The sequence below is a fragment of the Rhipicephalus microplus genome, chromosome 2, assembly GCF_043290135.1.
Source record: "Rhipicephalus microplus isolate Deutch F79 chromosome 2, USDA_Rmic, whole genome shotgun sequence".
Taxonomy (NCBI): Eukaryota; Metazoa; Arthropoda; class Arachnida; order Ixodida; family Ixodidae; genus Rhipicephalus; species Rhipicephalus microplus.
In genome coordinates, this window is record NC_134701.1 from 22,846,079 (window position 1) to 22,862,577 (window position 16,499).

The 16,499-nt window shown below is 44.6% G+C and overlaps 1 protein-coding gene across 2 annotated transcripts in view; it reads right to left on the reverse strand.

Moving 5' to 3' along the window:
- LOC119169175 (spliceosome-associated protein CWC27 homolog) overlaps nucleotides 1-16,499 on the reverse strand; it is a 199,570-nt gene that overhangs the window by 143,742 nt on the left and 39,329 nt on the right. For both annotated transcript variants that reach the window (XM_075886293.1, XM_037420284.2), the window contains exons 3-4: nucleotides 9,704-9,847; nucleotides 2,127-2,225 (exon numbers count right to left, since the gene is read on the reverse strand). In XM_075886293.1, the coding sequence (XP_075742408.1) occupies nucleotides 2,127-2,225; nucleotides 9,704-9,847 (243 nt within the window). The remainder of the gene's footprint in view (nucleotides 1-2,126; nucleotides 2,226-9,703; nucleotides 9,848-16,499) is intronic.

A 16,499-nucleotide genomic window follows, 5' to 3' on the forward strand; every position in this document is an offset into this window, starting at 1 on the left:
ACACGGGAACCTCATGGCAAAGGCTGGCCCGTGGAACATGTAGCAACCTTTGCTGGGAACGTGGTTTTCTGTACAAACTTGAGCCAGTATTGCTCAGTGTTGTCTATTTCCAAAAATGTCAGCGGCACAGACAAGAATGGCTGGTTTCGGGAGACATTGAAAACAAACCTCGATGATGATGATTTGTAGTATTTTAAGGCACAAGGGCCATTTGATGGCCAAAGAGCACCAGGCCATTGGTGAGGTGACGTGAACAATGATAGTGGTAGGTGGCTGTATAAAGGCCTTAAAATTACTAGCACTGAGCACTTAGCGTCGACTTGCCCCCCCCCCCCCCCCCCCCCTCACGAGTTGGTTCGAATCCATGGTGACGCCACTTACCAAACGCATGCTTGTGCAGGTTCCCTTGCGGAAACAAACCTTGAAATCCAGGCAGTTACCTAGAGGAACCTGGAGAGGGAGCTGCACTTTTGTAGGTCTAGTAGTGAATCGTTGGATGTAAGGCACACGGTGAGACTGCGGTTGGGCAGACAACTGCTAGTTCACTGTTCAGGTCAACGCAGGGCAAGGATTCAAAGGCCAGATGCCTTCTCGTTCGGCCAACCAAAAAGGTCTAGTCTAGCACTTGGTTTCTCGTATTATAACTGCTGCTGACACATGAAAAGATGTGCTTGATTGTCTGCGTTCATGCAATGCCGCCAAGTGTAGCCTTGAGTAAATGCTGAATCTCTTGCACAGACTTCCTTACCAAAGTCTCCAATCGTCGAGCATCACCAGCAACTGATTGTAGTGCGGTCGTTGAACCCATCCAGAAGGAGGCAACACAGGATGAGAACATTTTGTGGAATGTAATTCCATAACCTCACCACTAGAAGACACACAAGAAGCTCTAAACATGAGAGAGAGATTGCATTGAGTGGTGCAAATCGAGATTTGCTTGTGAGGCTTCGCACTAACAAGCACGTGTGAGGCTTCGCAATCATTTGCCACATTATAGACACTAAAGTGAAACAATAGGTCGGCTCATTGACAAATTCTGCTCTTAAAACTCTAATGACATTAATTTTACCATCATATGTTTACTAATAAATCAGAAAACCAAGGTAAAGCTTTGAATAACAGGGCCAAGCTAGTTGGTAAGTATATTCATGTTTAATTACGAGAGGCTTGGCTGCTCTCTTGTGTCTGTGTTTGCACCCCCTATCTCTTAAACATCAAACTAAAAGTCCTATTCTTTAAATTTTATGCCAAATTATCTGCACGTCATGTCACGGGTTTCATAGAGTATTTTTGTATTTTGGTGACATTAGCTGAACAAAATTTCTAGAAAATTGATATGCACGTCTACGGCCCCCTAAGTGGACAATGCACTTAATTTTGACTAATTAGAGACTACGTGTAGCCTAGTAGATGCTATCAGAATCTGTGACTTCATGGCATTTGGTGTCGTATTTTGAAGGTAGTTCCGCTACACATATTGTCTCTTTGTGTGCTTTCTTGCTTGCAAAGTAGCTTCTTGTGGTAAAAGCGGTGTTTTCAGTTTTGTGAAATATTAGTTTAGTGATACACAAAAAATCCCATTTTTGATTTGTGTCCCTTCCAAGCAAACATGCTTTTGTTAGTTGGGTAGCCACAGTAGGACTGCCCCAAAAGTTTGTCGTTTGCTTCCGTTTTCATCTTCACTGCTTTGACCGCACAATAGACCTTAGCTTCACCCGACTACTACTGGGGAAAGTGAACAAAGTGCTCTCACGGTGTCTTATAGAAAAATTTCCAAAGGGTGAAAATTTTTCTCTGAACAACCACAGAATCTCTATTCGCGAACTTCACAAAAGTTTGGCCCCGCAGAAATGTATGGACTTCAACAGGCATCTTTGGTCAATATCGCATCATCGTAACCAAAAACCTAATTACAATAGAGTTGCAGTAATAGTAAGTGCACCACATGAGAAGTGCTCTCTTCAAGTCTGCCGTGGACAAGCACATGCAATCCAGTGCAAGGCAACCATTGGAAATCATTGACAATCAAAGAGAAGAGATATTTATACAGAACACTCCCATCCCTGCTGTAAAAACCGGGTCTTATTCTTATGCTGTCTGAATCAAAATGTCAGCTTACAACAAACCTGTGTGGAGACAATTCGGTGTGGATGCAGTGGCCGGTCTTCCGAGTCTACCAGGCCTTCCTCAAGACGCAGCATGTTGTACAGCGTTTCGCCAACCACCTGGGAATAGCAGGGATCAGGGATCCCAGCAGATGAACCTCTTTAACAAAAAGAAATGATGCTAAACCACCTGAAATTATTTTCCCTACAGGTACATACGTCTCTGCAAGCTTCTTTCAATTGTTTCTACTTGGTCCAGCCAGTGTTGCCAGATTTTGTAAAGTCGTTACTGTAGCAGCTTACGTTGACAGTGAGAGGCTGATAGGCGTGTGACTTTTAAACACTTTGGATGACAGCCAGAACATGTAAAAGTGACTGATATGAGTGTCTACATTCTACTTAAATTTTTTATGCCATACATAGCCAGAAGAAAAATGTCTGGATTGTAATCAGTGTTGAAGCTTCTTAGGTATAGTGACACCAGAAAATGTCCAAACACAAATGATGTGTGCAACATATTCATTAACTAAATGTGGCAATGCCCTAACATAGAGCCATGCAATGAGCAAGAAAAGTCCCATGGTAGCAAAAAGCAGAAGAAAACGAAATGGACACAGAAGCGGAAGAGATAAAAATGAACACCAACTTTCCACCGAGATTTTTTTATTGAGAAGAGAAACGTATATACATGCAGCAGCCTACGTTCGGTGCATGTGCAAAGGAAAGATTTTTTCATGCCTTTTCTTGCTCAAGAGCCCAGGCACCCTACCACAGCAAATGCTTCTTGTTATAGCAAGATACCAAATTCCTTATTCACGTAGCCTCATCAATGCTCTGCTCTGACTCTGCTTGCGACAGTTTAGACATGTGTGCAGCTTCTGCGAGTTCTCGTCCTTTCTCGTTTCTGTGTTTTAACAAAATGGAAGTGGCAATAAAAATGAGCATGTGCCCACACTGGCGGCAACGCGGTGACAAGTGTGAACTTGCCGGACCTTTTAAGGAATTGTGGTGCTCCCTTCACTGCACATTAAGGCACCACCCACATATACATGGCTCCACGACAAAAGTTTTTAATAAACAACGTTGAAGCAGCAAGATACGTAGCTATAGGCATGATTTACATTGCAACCAAACCTTGAAACGATCCTCTTATTTTTTATGTGGTGATGTTTTCTCAGCGCCATGGTTAACCAAGGTTCATAACATCACACCATTTTGATCGCAGCACCATAAAGCCATCACAAGCATTGCTTCTACTTTATAAGTTGTGCGGCATTGTCTGACGACATGCACAGTAGGCATAGTGAGGACTAAGTCACCCAAAGCACCCCATCAAACATAACCTGGCGCGACCAGTAAGAAAAACAATGGGACGCTGTGCTAAGCGAGCAGCGGCAACACGTGACAAAGCTCAGATGTACTTGAACTGAGCAGATCACTCGCTCTACTTCCACAGCATACACAGCTCGTAGTGCAATAATCGCTGTGTTGTGTTTTCCTTTCTAGACTTTTTTTAAATCTGTCATTGCGAAGCAAAACAAAGCTAATGCTCTGTTTATAACCTCTCTGACCATGACGTTTCAGTGGTATCACACGTTAGTGCCTATGGCAGCCATTACTGCCGCTTGGTCGCTTAAAGAGAGACCAAAGGCAACTATTCAGTCGACGTTGATTGTTGAAATAATGGTCCAGAAACCTCTAAATGTTACTTTTGTGCCAAAGAAGTGCTTATTTTGAAAATTAAATCACCTTTTAGTGGTCTGCATTGGATTATAGCACTTCAAATTACCCGCCAGACAGTCTCACGTCACTGTTTCTGTGTACAATGTTGCCCAGCTTTACTGCGCAGCCGCCGACACTAGTAGCAGCAGAACAAAAGCAGTGCGAGCCACAGCAGAAACAACAGCTGCCATTGGCTCCGAGATGGCAGACGTGTTTTGGTTCAACTGGGCCCCGCCGCGGTGGTCTAGTGGCTAAGGTACTCAGCTGCTGACCCGCAGGGCGCGGGTTCGAATTCCGGCAGCGGCGGCTGCATTTCCGATGGAGGCAGAAATGTTGTAGGCCCGTGTGCTCAGATTTGGGTGCACGTTAAAGAACCCTAAATGGTCTAAATTTCCAGAGCCCTCCACTACGGCGTCTCTCATAATCATATAGTGGTTTTGGGACGTTAAACCCCACATATCAATCAATCATTGGTTCAACTGGGCCCCGCTAGATGGCACGACCTGTCCAGTGTAACCAGGCGAAAAATGAATTTAACTAGTCGCGCCTCTTCCCATAGTTACGGCCGGCTGTTCTTTTTTCCAATAATTAAACCGAAACAAACAAGCAGCATTTTATTACGTCTCTGATGCACGGAAAATTATTTATTTAGTATGGCTAGGTAAATTACTAGTGATTAATTGTAGGCAGTTCATCTGATGTCGTCGAGATCATTTTGAGAATGTCCTCTCGTAGCGCATGTGTTGATGAGCATTTAATCTAATTTTTCGGTAAGTAGCGCACTGCTGTTGACAATATTGTCACTTCAGAGGTTGTCGTACATTGAGCTTTCACTCTCACGTAAATTGTTATTTGACTTTATTGTCCCTTTAAGAGCCTAAAAAAACTGTGATTTCAAACGGTGTCATTAATTATATGCTGGATATTGCGCCAAAATATTTAGGGAACGGCATTCCCAATTCTTATTGAAGCGGGAAAAACTGCTATTGGGCAGCTTAAATTAAGACACTTAGAAAAGACAAATATTGAGAAAAGGCCGCTGAAATGAACCTGAGCTTCTTCAAGAAATATGCAGAAAATTTGCTGCAATTTTATACATACACTGTCTCACTCACAAACTTTAAAATGTGGCTTCCCACTATGATGTATGCATTTTGATCTTGCTTCAAAACAAGTTTAGCAGATTGTACACCAAAATAGACTGCCACATAAAAAATAAGGGAATGGCTTCAAGGTTTGGTTGCAATGTAAAGTATGCCTATAGCTACGTATCCTGCTGCTTCAACTTTGTTTATTCAATACTTTTGTCGTGGCACTGTGCATACGTGGGTAGTGCCTTAATGTGCAGTGAAGGAAGCACCGCAATTCCTTGAAAGGTCCGGCAAGTTCACACTTGTCACCGCGTTGCCTCCAGTGTGGGCAAATGCTCATATTTAGCGCCACTTCCATTTTGTTCAAACACAGAAACGAGAAAGGACAAGAACTTGCAGAGGCTGCACACATATCTAAACTGTTGCAAGCAGAGTCAGAGCAGAGCATTAGTGAGGCTACGTGATTAAGGAATTTGGTATTTTGCTATAACAAGAAGCCTTCGCTATGGTAGTGTGACTGGGCTGTTCAGCAACAAAGGGCATGAAAAAATCTTTCGCTTGTGCATGCACCGTACGTAGGGCTGCTGTATGTATATATGTTTCTCTTCTTGTTTTGAAGCAAGATCAAAACGCATACATCATATTGGGAAGCCACATTTTAAAGTTTGTGAGCGAGACAGTGTATGTATAAAATTGCAGCAAATTTTCTGCATTTTCTTGAAGAAGCTCAGGTTCATTTCAGCGGCCTTTTCTCAATATTTGTCTTTTCTAAGTGTCTTAATTTAAGCTGCCCAATAGCAGTTTTTCCCGCTTCAATAAGAATTGGGAATGCCGTTCCCTAAATATTTTGGCGCAATATCCAGCATATAATTAATGACACCGTTTGAAATCACAGTTTTTTTTAGGCTCTTAAAGGGACAATAAAGTCAAATAACAATTTACGTGAGAGTGAAAGCTCAATGTACGACAACCTCTGAAGTGACAATATTGTCAACAGCAGTGCGCTACTTACCGAAAAATTAGATTAAATGCTCATCAACACATGCGCTACGAGAGGACATTCTCAAAATGATCTCGACGACATCAAATGAACTGCCTACAATTAATCACTAGTAATTTAACTAGCCATACTAAATAAATAATTTTTCGTGCATCAGAGACGTAATAAAATGCTGCTTGTTTGTTTCCGTTTGATTCATGAAAAAAAGAACAGCCGAACGTAACTATGGGAAGTGGCGCGACTAGTTAAATTCATCTTTCGTTTGGTTACACTGGACAGGTCATGCCATCTAGCGGGGCCCAGTTGAACCAAAACACGTCTGCCATCTCGGAGCCAATGGCAGCTGTTGTTTCTGCTGTGGCTCGCACTGCTTTTGTTCTGCTGCTACTAGTGCCAACGGCTGCGCAGTAAAGCTGGGCAACATTGTACACAGAAACAGTGACGTGAGACTGTCTGGCGAGTAATTTGAAGTGCTATAATCCAATGCATACCACTAAAAGGTGATTTAATTTCAAAATAAGCACTTCCTTGGCACAAAAGTAACATTTAGAAGTTTCTGAACCATTATTTCAACAATCAACGTCGACTGAATAGTTGCCTTTAGTCTCTCTTTAAGCGACCAAGTGGCAGTAATGGCTGCCATAGGCACTAACGTGTGATATCACTGAAACGTCATGTTCAGAGAAGTTATAAACAGAGCTTTAGCTTTGTTTTGCTTCGCAATGACAGATTTAAAAAAAGCCTAGAAAGGAAAAACACGACACAGCGATTCTTGCACTACGAGCTGTGTATGCTGTGGAAGTAGAGCGAGTGATCTGCTCAGTTCAAGTACATCTGAGCTTTGTCACGTGTTGCCGCTGCTCGCTTAGCACAGCGTACCATTGTTTTTCTTACTGGTCGCGCCAGGTTATGTTTGATGGGGGTGCTTTGGGTGACTTAGTCCTCACTATGCCTACCGTGCATGTCGTCAGACAATGCCGCACAACTTATAAAGTGGAAGCAATGCTTGTGATGGCTTTATGGTGCTGCGATCAAAATGTTGTGATGTTATGAACCTTGGTTAACCATGGCGCTGAGAAAACATCACCACATAAAAAATAAGAGGATCGCTTCAAGGTTTGGTTGCAATGTAAATCATGCCTATAGCTACGTATCTTGCTGATTCAACGTTGTTTATTCAATACTTTTGTCGTGGCACTGTGCATACGTGGGTGGTGCCTTAATGTGCAGTGAAGGGAGCACCACAATTCCTTAAAAGGTCCGGCAAGTTCACACTTGTCACCGCATTGCCGCCAGTGTGGGCACATGCTCACTTTTATTGTCACTTCCATTTTGTTCAAACACAGAAACGAGAAAGGACGAGAACTTGCAGAGGCTGCACACATATCTAAACTGTCGCAAGCAGAGTCAGAGCAGAGCATTGATGAGGCTACGTGATTAAGGAATTTGGTATTTTGCTATAACAAGAAGCATTCGCTATGTTAGTGTGCCTGGGCTGTTCAGCAAGAAAGGGCATGAAAAAATCTTTCGCTTGTGCATGCACCGTACATAGGGCTGCTGTATGTATATATTTTTCTCTTCTCAATAAAAAAATCTCGGTGGAAAGTTGGCGTTCATTTTTATCTCTTCCGCTTCTGTGTCCATTTCGTTTTCTTCTGCTTTTTGCTACAATGAATCCATAATAACTGGCGCAGCTATCCACACTTTAGCAAAAAAAGGCCATGGGTCATATTGTTGGACAGGATAAAGAATAAAAGATTTTGCAAAGCTACAGTGTTGAAAAATATTCACGAATTCACCAAAAGCTTCAAAAGTTTGCAAGAACAGTGTTTTCTTTTTGAGACTTTCTTACAGCACATAAATGGAATGCTGTGCCAAAAGAATTGAAAATTGATGTCTGGAAGAGAAATGCAACAGTTACATTTCATCTTCTGTGCATTACAAGATAATCAGAAAAGTATATGAGAAAGCAACAATGACTGGAAAGACATCGGCTGTAATTTTTAATCATTAACAGGGCAAGCAAAAGCATGCACTGATATACATCTGTCCTTCTCCCATGTTGAAATAGTAGACAATTATAGTTTAGCGTTAGCGTGATAGTGGGCATTATTAAGGGAATAATGTTACTGTGCCGCAAACATGTGCTGCCGAGATCTCACTACATTTTGGTGGGGTAGTGATTACGTACCCAAGCTGGGTCGGTGGTGTCACCTATCAGTGGGTAAGTAAACTAAAAAGACTGAAAAGAAAAAAACTAAAAATTTTTGCTTGTATCCCCACACGCAGCAATACTACTCCTTTTTTTAAGCAATAATAAAATAAAATAAATATGAACCCCAGACCAGAAGCGCAAACCTTTATGTTGAAGTTTTGTTTACATCGGTCTCCTAGTTAGGCTTAGGAATGTTCGAAATAGAAAGCGGTCTAAAAAAAATAAAATCTAGGCTAAGTTATCTGTAATACTCACTCGTCGAAGCTACCTAAAGGCAAGTGAAGCTATTTTTCACAGTTGCTAGCTATGAAGGAAGTGGATCGATCCCTACCAATGCTGAATTCCGTTCGAAGTGGGCATCCAAAACTATCGCCATGTTTTACATACACTGCGTAGACCACGCAAATACAGTAGCACTAAATCTGGAAAATTGTGTATGGACAGTACATGTTTGGGTCTCTTAGCATACTGCATGAATGCATTTTGATCCTGCTATTCCGGTAAGCCTGCTATCCCGTTAAGCCCGCTAAGCTATAACTGTATATCATGAGGCTTTCCAAAAGAAGTGCCTGCAATAGCACAAGAGATTATCAATAGCAGAGCCATTATGCTATTAAAATGTTTAACACACAACACCAATATGGTTTCAGGAGGCACTGCTCTACTAAAAATTCAAAAAAATGAACACTATTTTGCGAAGCTAGATTTACTCTGCCATAAAAAATTTCTTGTATCTAAACTAGTATGAGGCTCAGCGAACGCTGAACTGAAAAGATATTTTATTTTGATATTGAAGTAATTTTTCCCAGCGGAGCAACTGCTGACATCAACAATAGCTTGATGTCAAGCTACAGTATGAATTCTGGTGACTTTACAAGGCAGTATGCCAACAGTTGTAATGACGTCCAGTGCCAGACAGAACTTCCACAATGGCCACCTTTGGATCACCAATGGAGCCATGGTGCAAAGTGACCGTGAGAATTACACAATATCACGTGTGACCATGTGAGGAGCATCTCATAACGTGTTGTGATGTCAGAGTACAGCAGGAACTAAAAATAGGTTAACAAAGTGCAAGTTAAATACTTTTTCAGGGTGCACACACACACTTAGCGATACTTTTTCCGAAGTCTTGAGGGCTTCACCTTTCATTTGGCACCAGAGAATGATAAATGAAAATATTCATCTCCGTACCCCTGACACCTGGCGCGATGCAATTGGTGAGAAGCAATCGTCCTTGGATGAGAGCTTCCATGGTTTAGATGAGTGAGATAGCTCAAAAAAATAAAGTTTTGTGCTTGATTTTTCTTTTTCATTTTTCGGCTTCAAGGTTAGGGAGCTCACCAATATTGTGTTTATATGGCAGTTCCTGGAATTCTGTTTTGTGGAGTACTAACATTTCTTGACATTTAACTTGCTCTATCTATAGAAATGTTTTTATCCATTTTCTTTTGGGCAATGTTATCTACTGCTTTTGCAGTAATGCAGGCAGTGCATTTTTCTCACTGAAATTCCGCTTTATTTAATACAACAGGTTTTCTCTCGCTGCAGCAATTGCTACACTATGTACCTTCCCAAAAATGGTGTGCTTGTTCTGCAAGTCAGGACAGGCGCCCAAGGTGAAAAAGAACTGGCTGCCATTGTCGTCGGCCCCGCCCGATGCCATGGCCACCAGTCCACGACGAACAAAGCGCAGGCGGGAGTGGAACTCGTCCTGGGCAGACATTTGACAATCGTCTCTTGTGGCACGCACAAAGGGTAGAAAATTTGACTCAGAAAGAGGCGAGCCCTTGGAAAGAGACAAGGCAAGACGATGTGTTGACAAGTAGTTTGATCAGATGAAATCATTCTAGTAATGAAAAACCTCCTAGCTCATGCATGCAGGTGGAGACACCAAAAAACGTACAACCATGCCGATATACAATCGAGAGCTGCGCTCTGCTACATTGATGCCTGTGGCAATGCAGGCATCAAGGTAGCAAACCTTTCATGTACAAAACCTTTCCTGAGTGCACTACATGAGCTTTTCCCAAAGCGACATGTATTGACACCGGAAAGAAGTGCAACAACCTGTTTTCTTTGTTGGACACAATATTACTGGAACTAACAAACAATGATGCCAAGTAAAGTATAGGGCATTGTTAGTATTAAGTATAATGTAAACGTCAAGAAAGCAAAAAAAGTGCACGAAGATATCACTTGCCACTGGCGGAGACCACTATTTGAAGTGATCAAAGCGAACGGCGGAATGACTGCTGTTGTAGCTCAATGGTCGAGCATTATTCGAAGCGATGTGCTGCTTCGAATAATGCTTGACTACTGAGCTAAAACAGCAGTCATTCCTTTGTCCGCTTTATAGGGTATATATGTGCATATAAATGGTCCCTGGCAAACTCGATGTCTTCAGGTAGTATGCAAGGGATTACTGGTTAATAGCCAGCTCGTCATAAGTTCGTGTGCTACGTGGCCCCAAACAGTCCGATAAAGAGTGCTCCACACTCGCCATAAGGACAACAGGTGGCACTGATTGGCACTCCCCCGTTTAAATGCACATATATACCATATAAAGTAAACAGAGGGACTACCACCACCATGGAGAGACGCTGCTGGGATGCCGATGAGTGCAGACGCGTGCACATCGAGCTCCGTATGTTCTTGTCTTTTCTGTACGGTTCAACCCTTGAATCGTCCAGAAATTGCCACAGGCGTGTAGGGGAGATGCTCCGGTATCGGTGGACTCCAGTTTCACTGAAATTGGACCATTTTTCTTGTTTTTACGGCCACTTCTTCGTTCGCCCATGTGGAGCCTTCGCTACCTCTAGCGTCCAGTAGAGGAGCGGCGGCGACGACGCCGGGAGACGCTCGCCCGAAGACGACAACCACGGCGTTGCCGCGGTTGCTGACGGCTATGGACTCGACTGGGGAGTCGCAAACAGCGTCCGTACGACAATCCGAACCAGGTTTGGGTGAAGAAGTCATGGACTTTGCCGCGCAAAACCGGGATGAAGCAGCACTGCCTGGGAACTGCAACGCGGCGTCCACGCACGCCGCCGCAGATTTTTCCGCCCCAACGGAGACCGACCGCACAGAGGAGGGATGGCAAATATCCCAATCGCTCAGAGCGAAGAAGAAACAGGCGAAGGAGCGCAAATTTCAACAAGAAGGGGACTTCTCCGCAGGCAGCAGACCTACGACGGACAACCAGCCAAAGCGCCGGGGTCGACCTACAAGACGGAGGCCCCCAGCACTACCCAAGGACGATCTGAAAGTAGTCTTCCGACCTCACCAGGGACTGCCTCTGAAGAATGTGACCACCCAAGCGATCTCCGACGCTATAGTGGAGGCTTGCCAAGGAAAAGTCAGGTGGGATCAGTTTATTCTCCGCATCCGACCGGGGTCCAACATTGCGCTAGCGTTGACTCCAGACACGACCGTCGCGATGGCGATGAGAGGCATCACGTCTTTGAATATCAACGGAAGACCACACCCGGTCAACGTCTACGTTACGGCAGGTGAAGGAACCAAAAAAGGTGTTATTCACGGTATAGAGCCGCACACCCCGTCTGAGACCATCAAAGTGAGCATCCGTTTTCGCACCCAGAGCGTGACGCTGGTCGACGCTCGGATGTTGGGAGACTCTCAGAGTGCCGTCTTGACTTTCTTCGGGGACATTCTACCAAGATATGTTTACTACAGAGGAGGTGAGAAGGAGTGTATTCCTTTTCGTAACACCGTCCAATTCTGCCGAGCGTGTGGGGCGGTTGGCCACCGCACCGACGTGTGTCCGCAGCCAGACTCACCCGTGTGCCATACCTGTGGAATGCGCAACCCCGAAGTAAACCATAATTGCACTCCGACATGCGCAATTTGCACGGGAAACCATATCACTGGAGACCGCAGTTGTCTGAAACGCCTCAAGCCTATTCGCAAGCAAGTAGCGAAACCACCCAAAAAACCACACAAGCCAGCCCCTCGCTGGTTTCAGTCGGAGGAAGAGGAATCAGAATGGGAGTACGGACGAGGCGGGACCCGAAAGAGCCGTTCCAGAACCCGCACGCCGTCGAAAAACCGTGCCGTGGAGACAGGACAACCAGGACAGCGGCATCCAAAGTCGACTTCGACGCCGAGAGCAATCTCCCAGGACAATCCGAACGCGCAAGCCCTTCCGAGAAGCAAGCCACCGGGGGCGTGTCCTGCACATAGCAACCCACAGGCGGACGCGGTAAGCTATGCGCAAGCCATATCTCCCACTACCAAACATAAACCCGTTACACCAACGATCACAGAACACTCAGAATACAAGCGGGTAATAGCTGAAAACAGACAACTTAGAACAGAACTACAGGAGGTTAAGTCTCGAATGGCGCGCCTGGAGTCACTACTAAACCAGTCGAGCAACACACAAAGCCCGGCGAGCACACCTGTTGTCTCGCAGCCCGTTGCGCAGCCCGTGGAAACGCAACCACCACAAACACCGCCGATAGCGTTCCTAGTTCAACAAATTCAACTTGTTTTTGCCAAACTAGGCCAGATGGAACGCACCATAAGCGACTTGAGTCAGGCGCAGAATCCTCGCAAGAGATCTTGTCAGAGCCCGGGTGCCCCCACCAGACAACCTAAAGAAAGTGGAATAACAGATTCCGAGAATACCAATCATGGCTAGACACCGTAACAATAAAAAGACCGAGCAAACGGAAATATGGCAGTGGAACTGCTGCTCATTGAGAACAAAACTTGAAAATTTCAAACAATTTATTGGAGCATCTCCAATCCCTCCTGATATAATCTGCCTTCAGGAAGTAGGCAAATTTCAGATAAATCTGAGAGGGTACATAAGACATGTTAACCCAAAGTACCCACAAGTGGCGACATTTACCAAAAAAGATATCGCATTGAGTGTCAGCTACGTGAGTAATGAGGCAGTGCAACACCAGATAATAACAGTGTGGCCCAAAAAACGTGGAGGACCAAAAACAGTGGGGGTCAATATATATAGCCCACCTAAGGAGAGACGAGCTGACTTTGAGAACATTATAGCACATGCGATGGGTTTATTGAAAGAGAAAGACAGGTTAGTTATCATGGGGGATTTTAATGCGCCACACAGAAATTGGGGATATAAGCAGGACAGCCCTAAGGGCAAACTCCTTGTAGACCTTGTTGAACGGTATGATCTCTGCCAACTTACACAACCAGACCTACCGACACGGGTCGGGAATAGCTTAACGAAAGACACGTCACCGGACTTAACGTTTACAAATTCTGAAGGAAACGTCTCATGGGCGCACCTCGGAGAAAACTTGGGAAGCGACCACTACATTCTCGGAATAACTATTAATGCCGCCACGACAAGAAGAATGGGGAAAGCGACAATATCTGATTGGAACAAATTTAGGGAGAACGTAGGAGACCAAGGGGAAATAATAGATCTAGGTAACTGGGTGACACAGATAAAGGAGGCACACAGGAAAGTGACAAAGGAAATAGAAACAAGCGTGGAAATCCCAGCAGTCGACAAGCACCTGCTACATTTGTGGGACGCGCGGAGAAGCCTCACAAAGCGATGGCGGAAGCAAAAGCTTAATCGCAAATTGAAGATAAGGATAGCTCAGTTGTCACAGGAAGCCAATGACTACGCACGTCAACTAAATAACAGTAACTGGAGGCAATTTAGTAACTCACTTAGAGGGACGTTAGGAACCAAAAAGACCTGGCACATCCTGAGGAGTATGCTCGATCCAGGGGCAACAAAAACAATGACGAACAGGGCTTTAAGAATTCTGGAGAATGAATTTAAAGGTAACGATGACGCACTTATCTACGAAGTCAAAAAATTATATGTCGGACAAGACGCATGTGAAGTGGTACATGGCAAATATGCAGGAAAAGAACAACCAGAGTTAGACGCTCCCATAACATTTGAAGAGGTTTATGCAGCGGCCCAGTCTTTCAAAAAGAATACCGCCCCAGGGCGAGACAAAATAACAAACTCTATGCTTAGAAATTTGAGTGATGCGGCCCTTCGACGAATCACGGATTTCTTTAATGAAAAGGTATGGGTAAATGGAGGAAACCTTCCAGTAGAATGGAAGGACTCAAACATCATGTTAATACCAAAACCAGGGAAACCAAGAGATATTAAGAACCTCCGACCAATCTCCCTTACCTCATGCTTGGGTAAGCTTTTTGAAAAAACAATATTGACTAGATTGACAGACTATGTAGAGAGAGAGGGTCTGCTACCGGTGAATATGTTCGGTTTCCGACCACATGTATCGGCCCAGGATGTTTTCCTGCTGTTGCAAAATGACGTCATGAACCCAAACAGAGGTTCAAGCGACGAATTCGTACTAGCACTAGATATCAAGAAAGCATTCGATACAATATCACACAAGGTGATAATGGAAGGCCTCGAATCGATTAACTGCGGCCAACGAATATATGAGTATGTCCAGTCATTTCTGACAAGCAGGAAAGCTACCATTTCTTTAGGCTCGGTTACATCTGAAACCTTCGATTACCCAAATAGAGGCACCCCCCAGGGAGCCATGCTATCCCCGATACTATTTAATATCGGCCTGAGAAAGCTCGCATGTGAGCTGGAAAATATAAAAGGTCTAGGAGCAGCTCTTTACGCAGACGATGTCACCTTATGGACAAAGGGTGGCTCTTATGCGGACAAAGAAAACGCCCTCCAGGAGGCAGTAGATAAAATGCAAGCTTCCGTGACAGCTGCAGGAATGCAATGCTCGCCGGAAAAAACTGAAATGGTTAGAATTAGGGCAAGATACGCAAAGAAAAAGGACTTAATACCGGTAGCAGTACTGCTGGATGGGAGACAAATCAGGGAGGCAGATGTAATACGCGTGCTTGGCATGTGGATACAAGGAAATTCGGGAACGTCATACACACTACAAAGGCTACGGGGAACCACGGCGAATGTGGCCCGGATGATCAGGCGGATAGCAAACAGCGAAATGGGACTAGAGGAGAAAGAAACCATTGCACTCGTTCATGCATTTGTGATCAGCCGAGTTACGTACGCGCTACCGTACCAGACAATGACAAACCAGGAGACAAAGCAAATAAACACAATAATAAGGAAAGCATTCAAAGCAGCATTGGGGATTCCGGAAAATGCCAAAACCGAGAGGGTAGAGAAATTGGGCATATACAATACCTTTGAGGAGTATGCGAATGCGGTGCTTTTATCTCAAAAGGAAAGGCTCAATTCAAGCTATCATGGGAGAAGAATTCTGGAAAAGATGGGATATACATTGCGACCATTATATTGTGACGAGGAAACGGTGCTAATAGATGCGGAAAAACGCACACATTTAACTGTAGCGCCTATTCCCAGAAATATGCATCCGACGTATCACGCAGGAAGGAGGAAAGCGAGAGCAGACTCCTTACGCAAAGCATTTCAGAATAGCTCAGAAGCCGTCTTTACAGACGTAAGTAAAGCGAGCAGGGGGTCACATGTAGTGGCAATTGTAGCACAAAATCACACCACAATGGCGTCGGTTAAAACTTGTTTCACACGAGTGGCAGAGGCGGCAGCAATAGCCATAGCCATATCCAACGCAGAAATCAGGGGAGAATCAGTGGTTGTGCTCTCCGATTCACAGGCGGCATGCCGAATGTTTCTCCGAGGAATGCTACCTAAAATAGCGTATAAATTTTTAAATAAACCCATAACAGGAGACCATCACATTATATGGTGTCCTGCTCACGAAGGTTTGGAGGGGAACGTCGTGGCAGACCGTATAGCTCGAGGCATCACCAACCGAGTGACGGCAGGCCACGACGTTGAACCTCTTTCCAATTCGCGTGACATCCTCCTCCAACAAAGGAAGCAACGAAAGGAATATGGGCTTCCACATAAGGACTTGGATAGCCAGCAAAGCAGGGATTGGAGACGCATACAAACCAATAGCTTTCCCAATTTGTACCATCTAAGTAGAATATATCCCGCAAGATATAAAGACACCTGTCCGTGGTGTTCACAAGTACCAACACTCAGCCACATAACATGGGAGTGCACCCAGAGGCCCACACACATCGACAGCCCACACATCACGAAGCAACCACACATGTTTCACAGGCAGTGGGAGGCATGGCTTGCGGACGAGGACAAGCAGAGCCAAATAGCTTTGCTTGACCAGGTCCAGCGAGCCGCTCGTGCCAGCGGAGCCCTGGACTGAGGGCCCGACCAAACTGCCTGCATTTCAATTTTTTTTTATTTTTTTTCTCTCTGAATAAAGTTTCTTCCTCCTCCTCCACCACCACCATAGCTCAGTGTTAGAACATTGGGCACCTTATTCAAACGTCGTTGATTGAGTGCCTGCCCATGGCAAGTTATT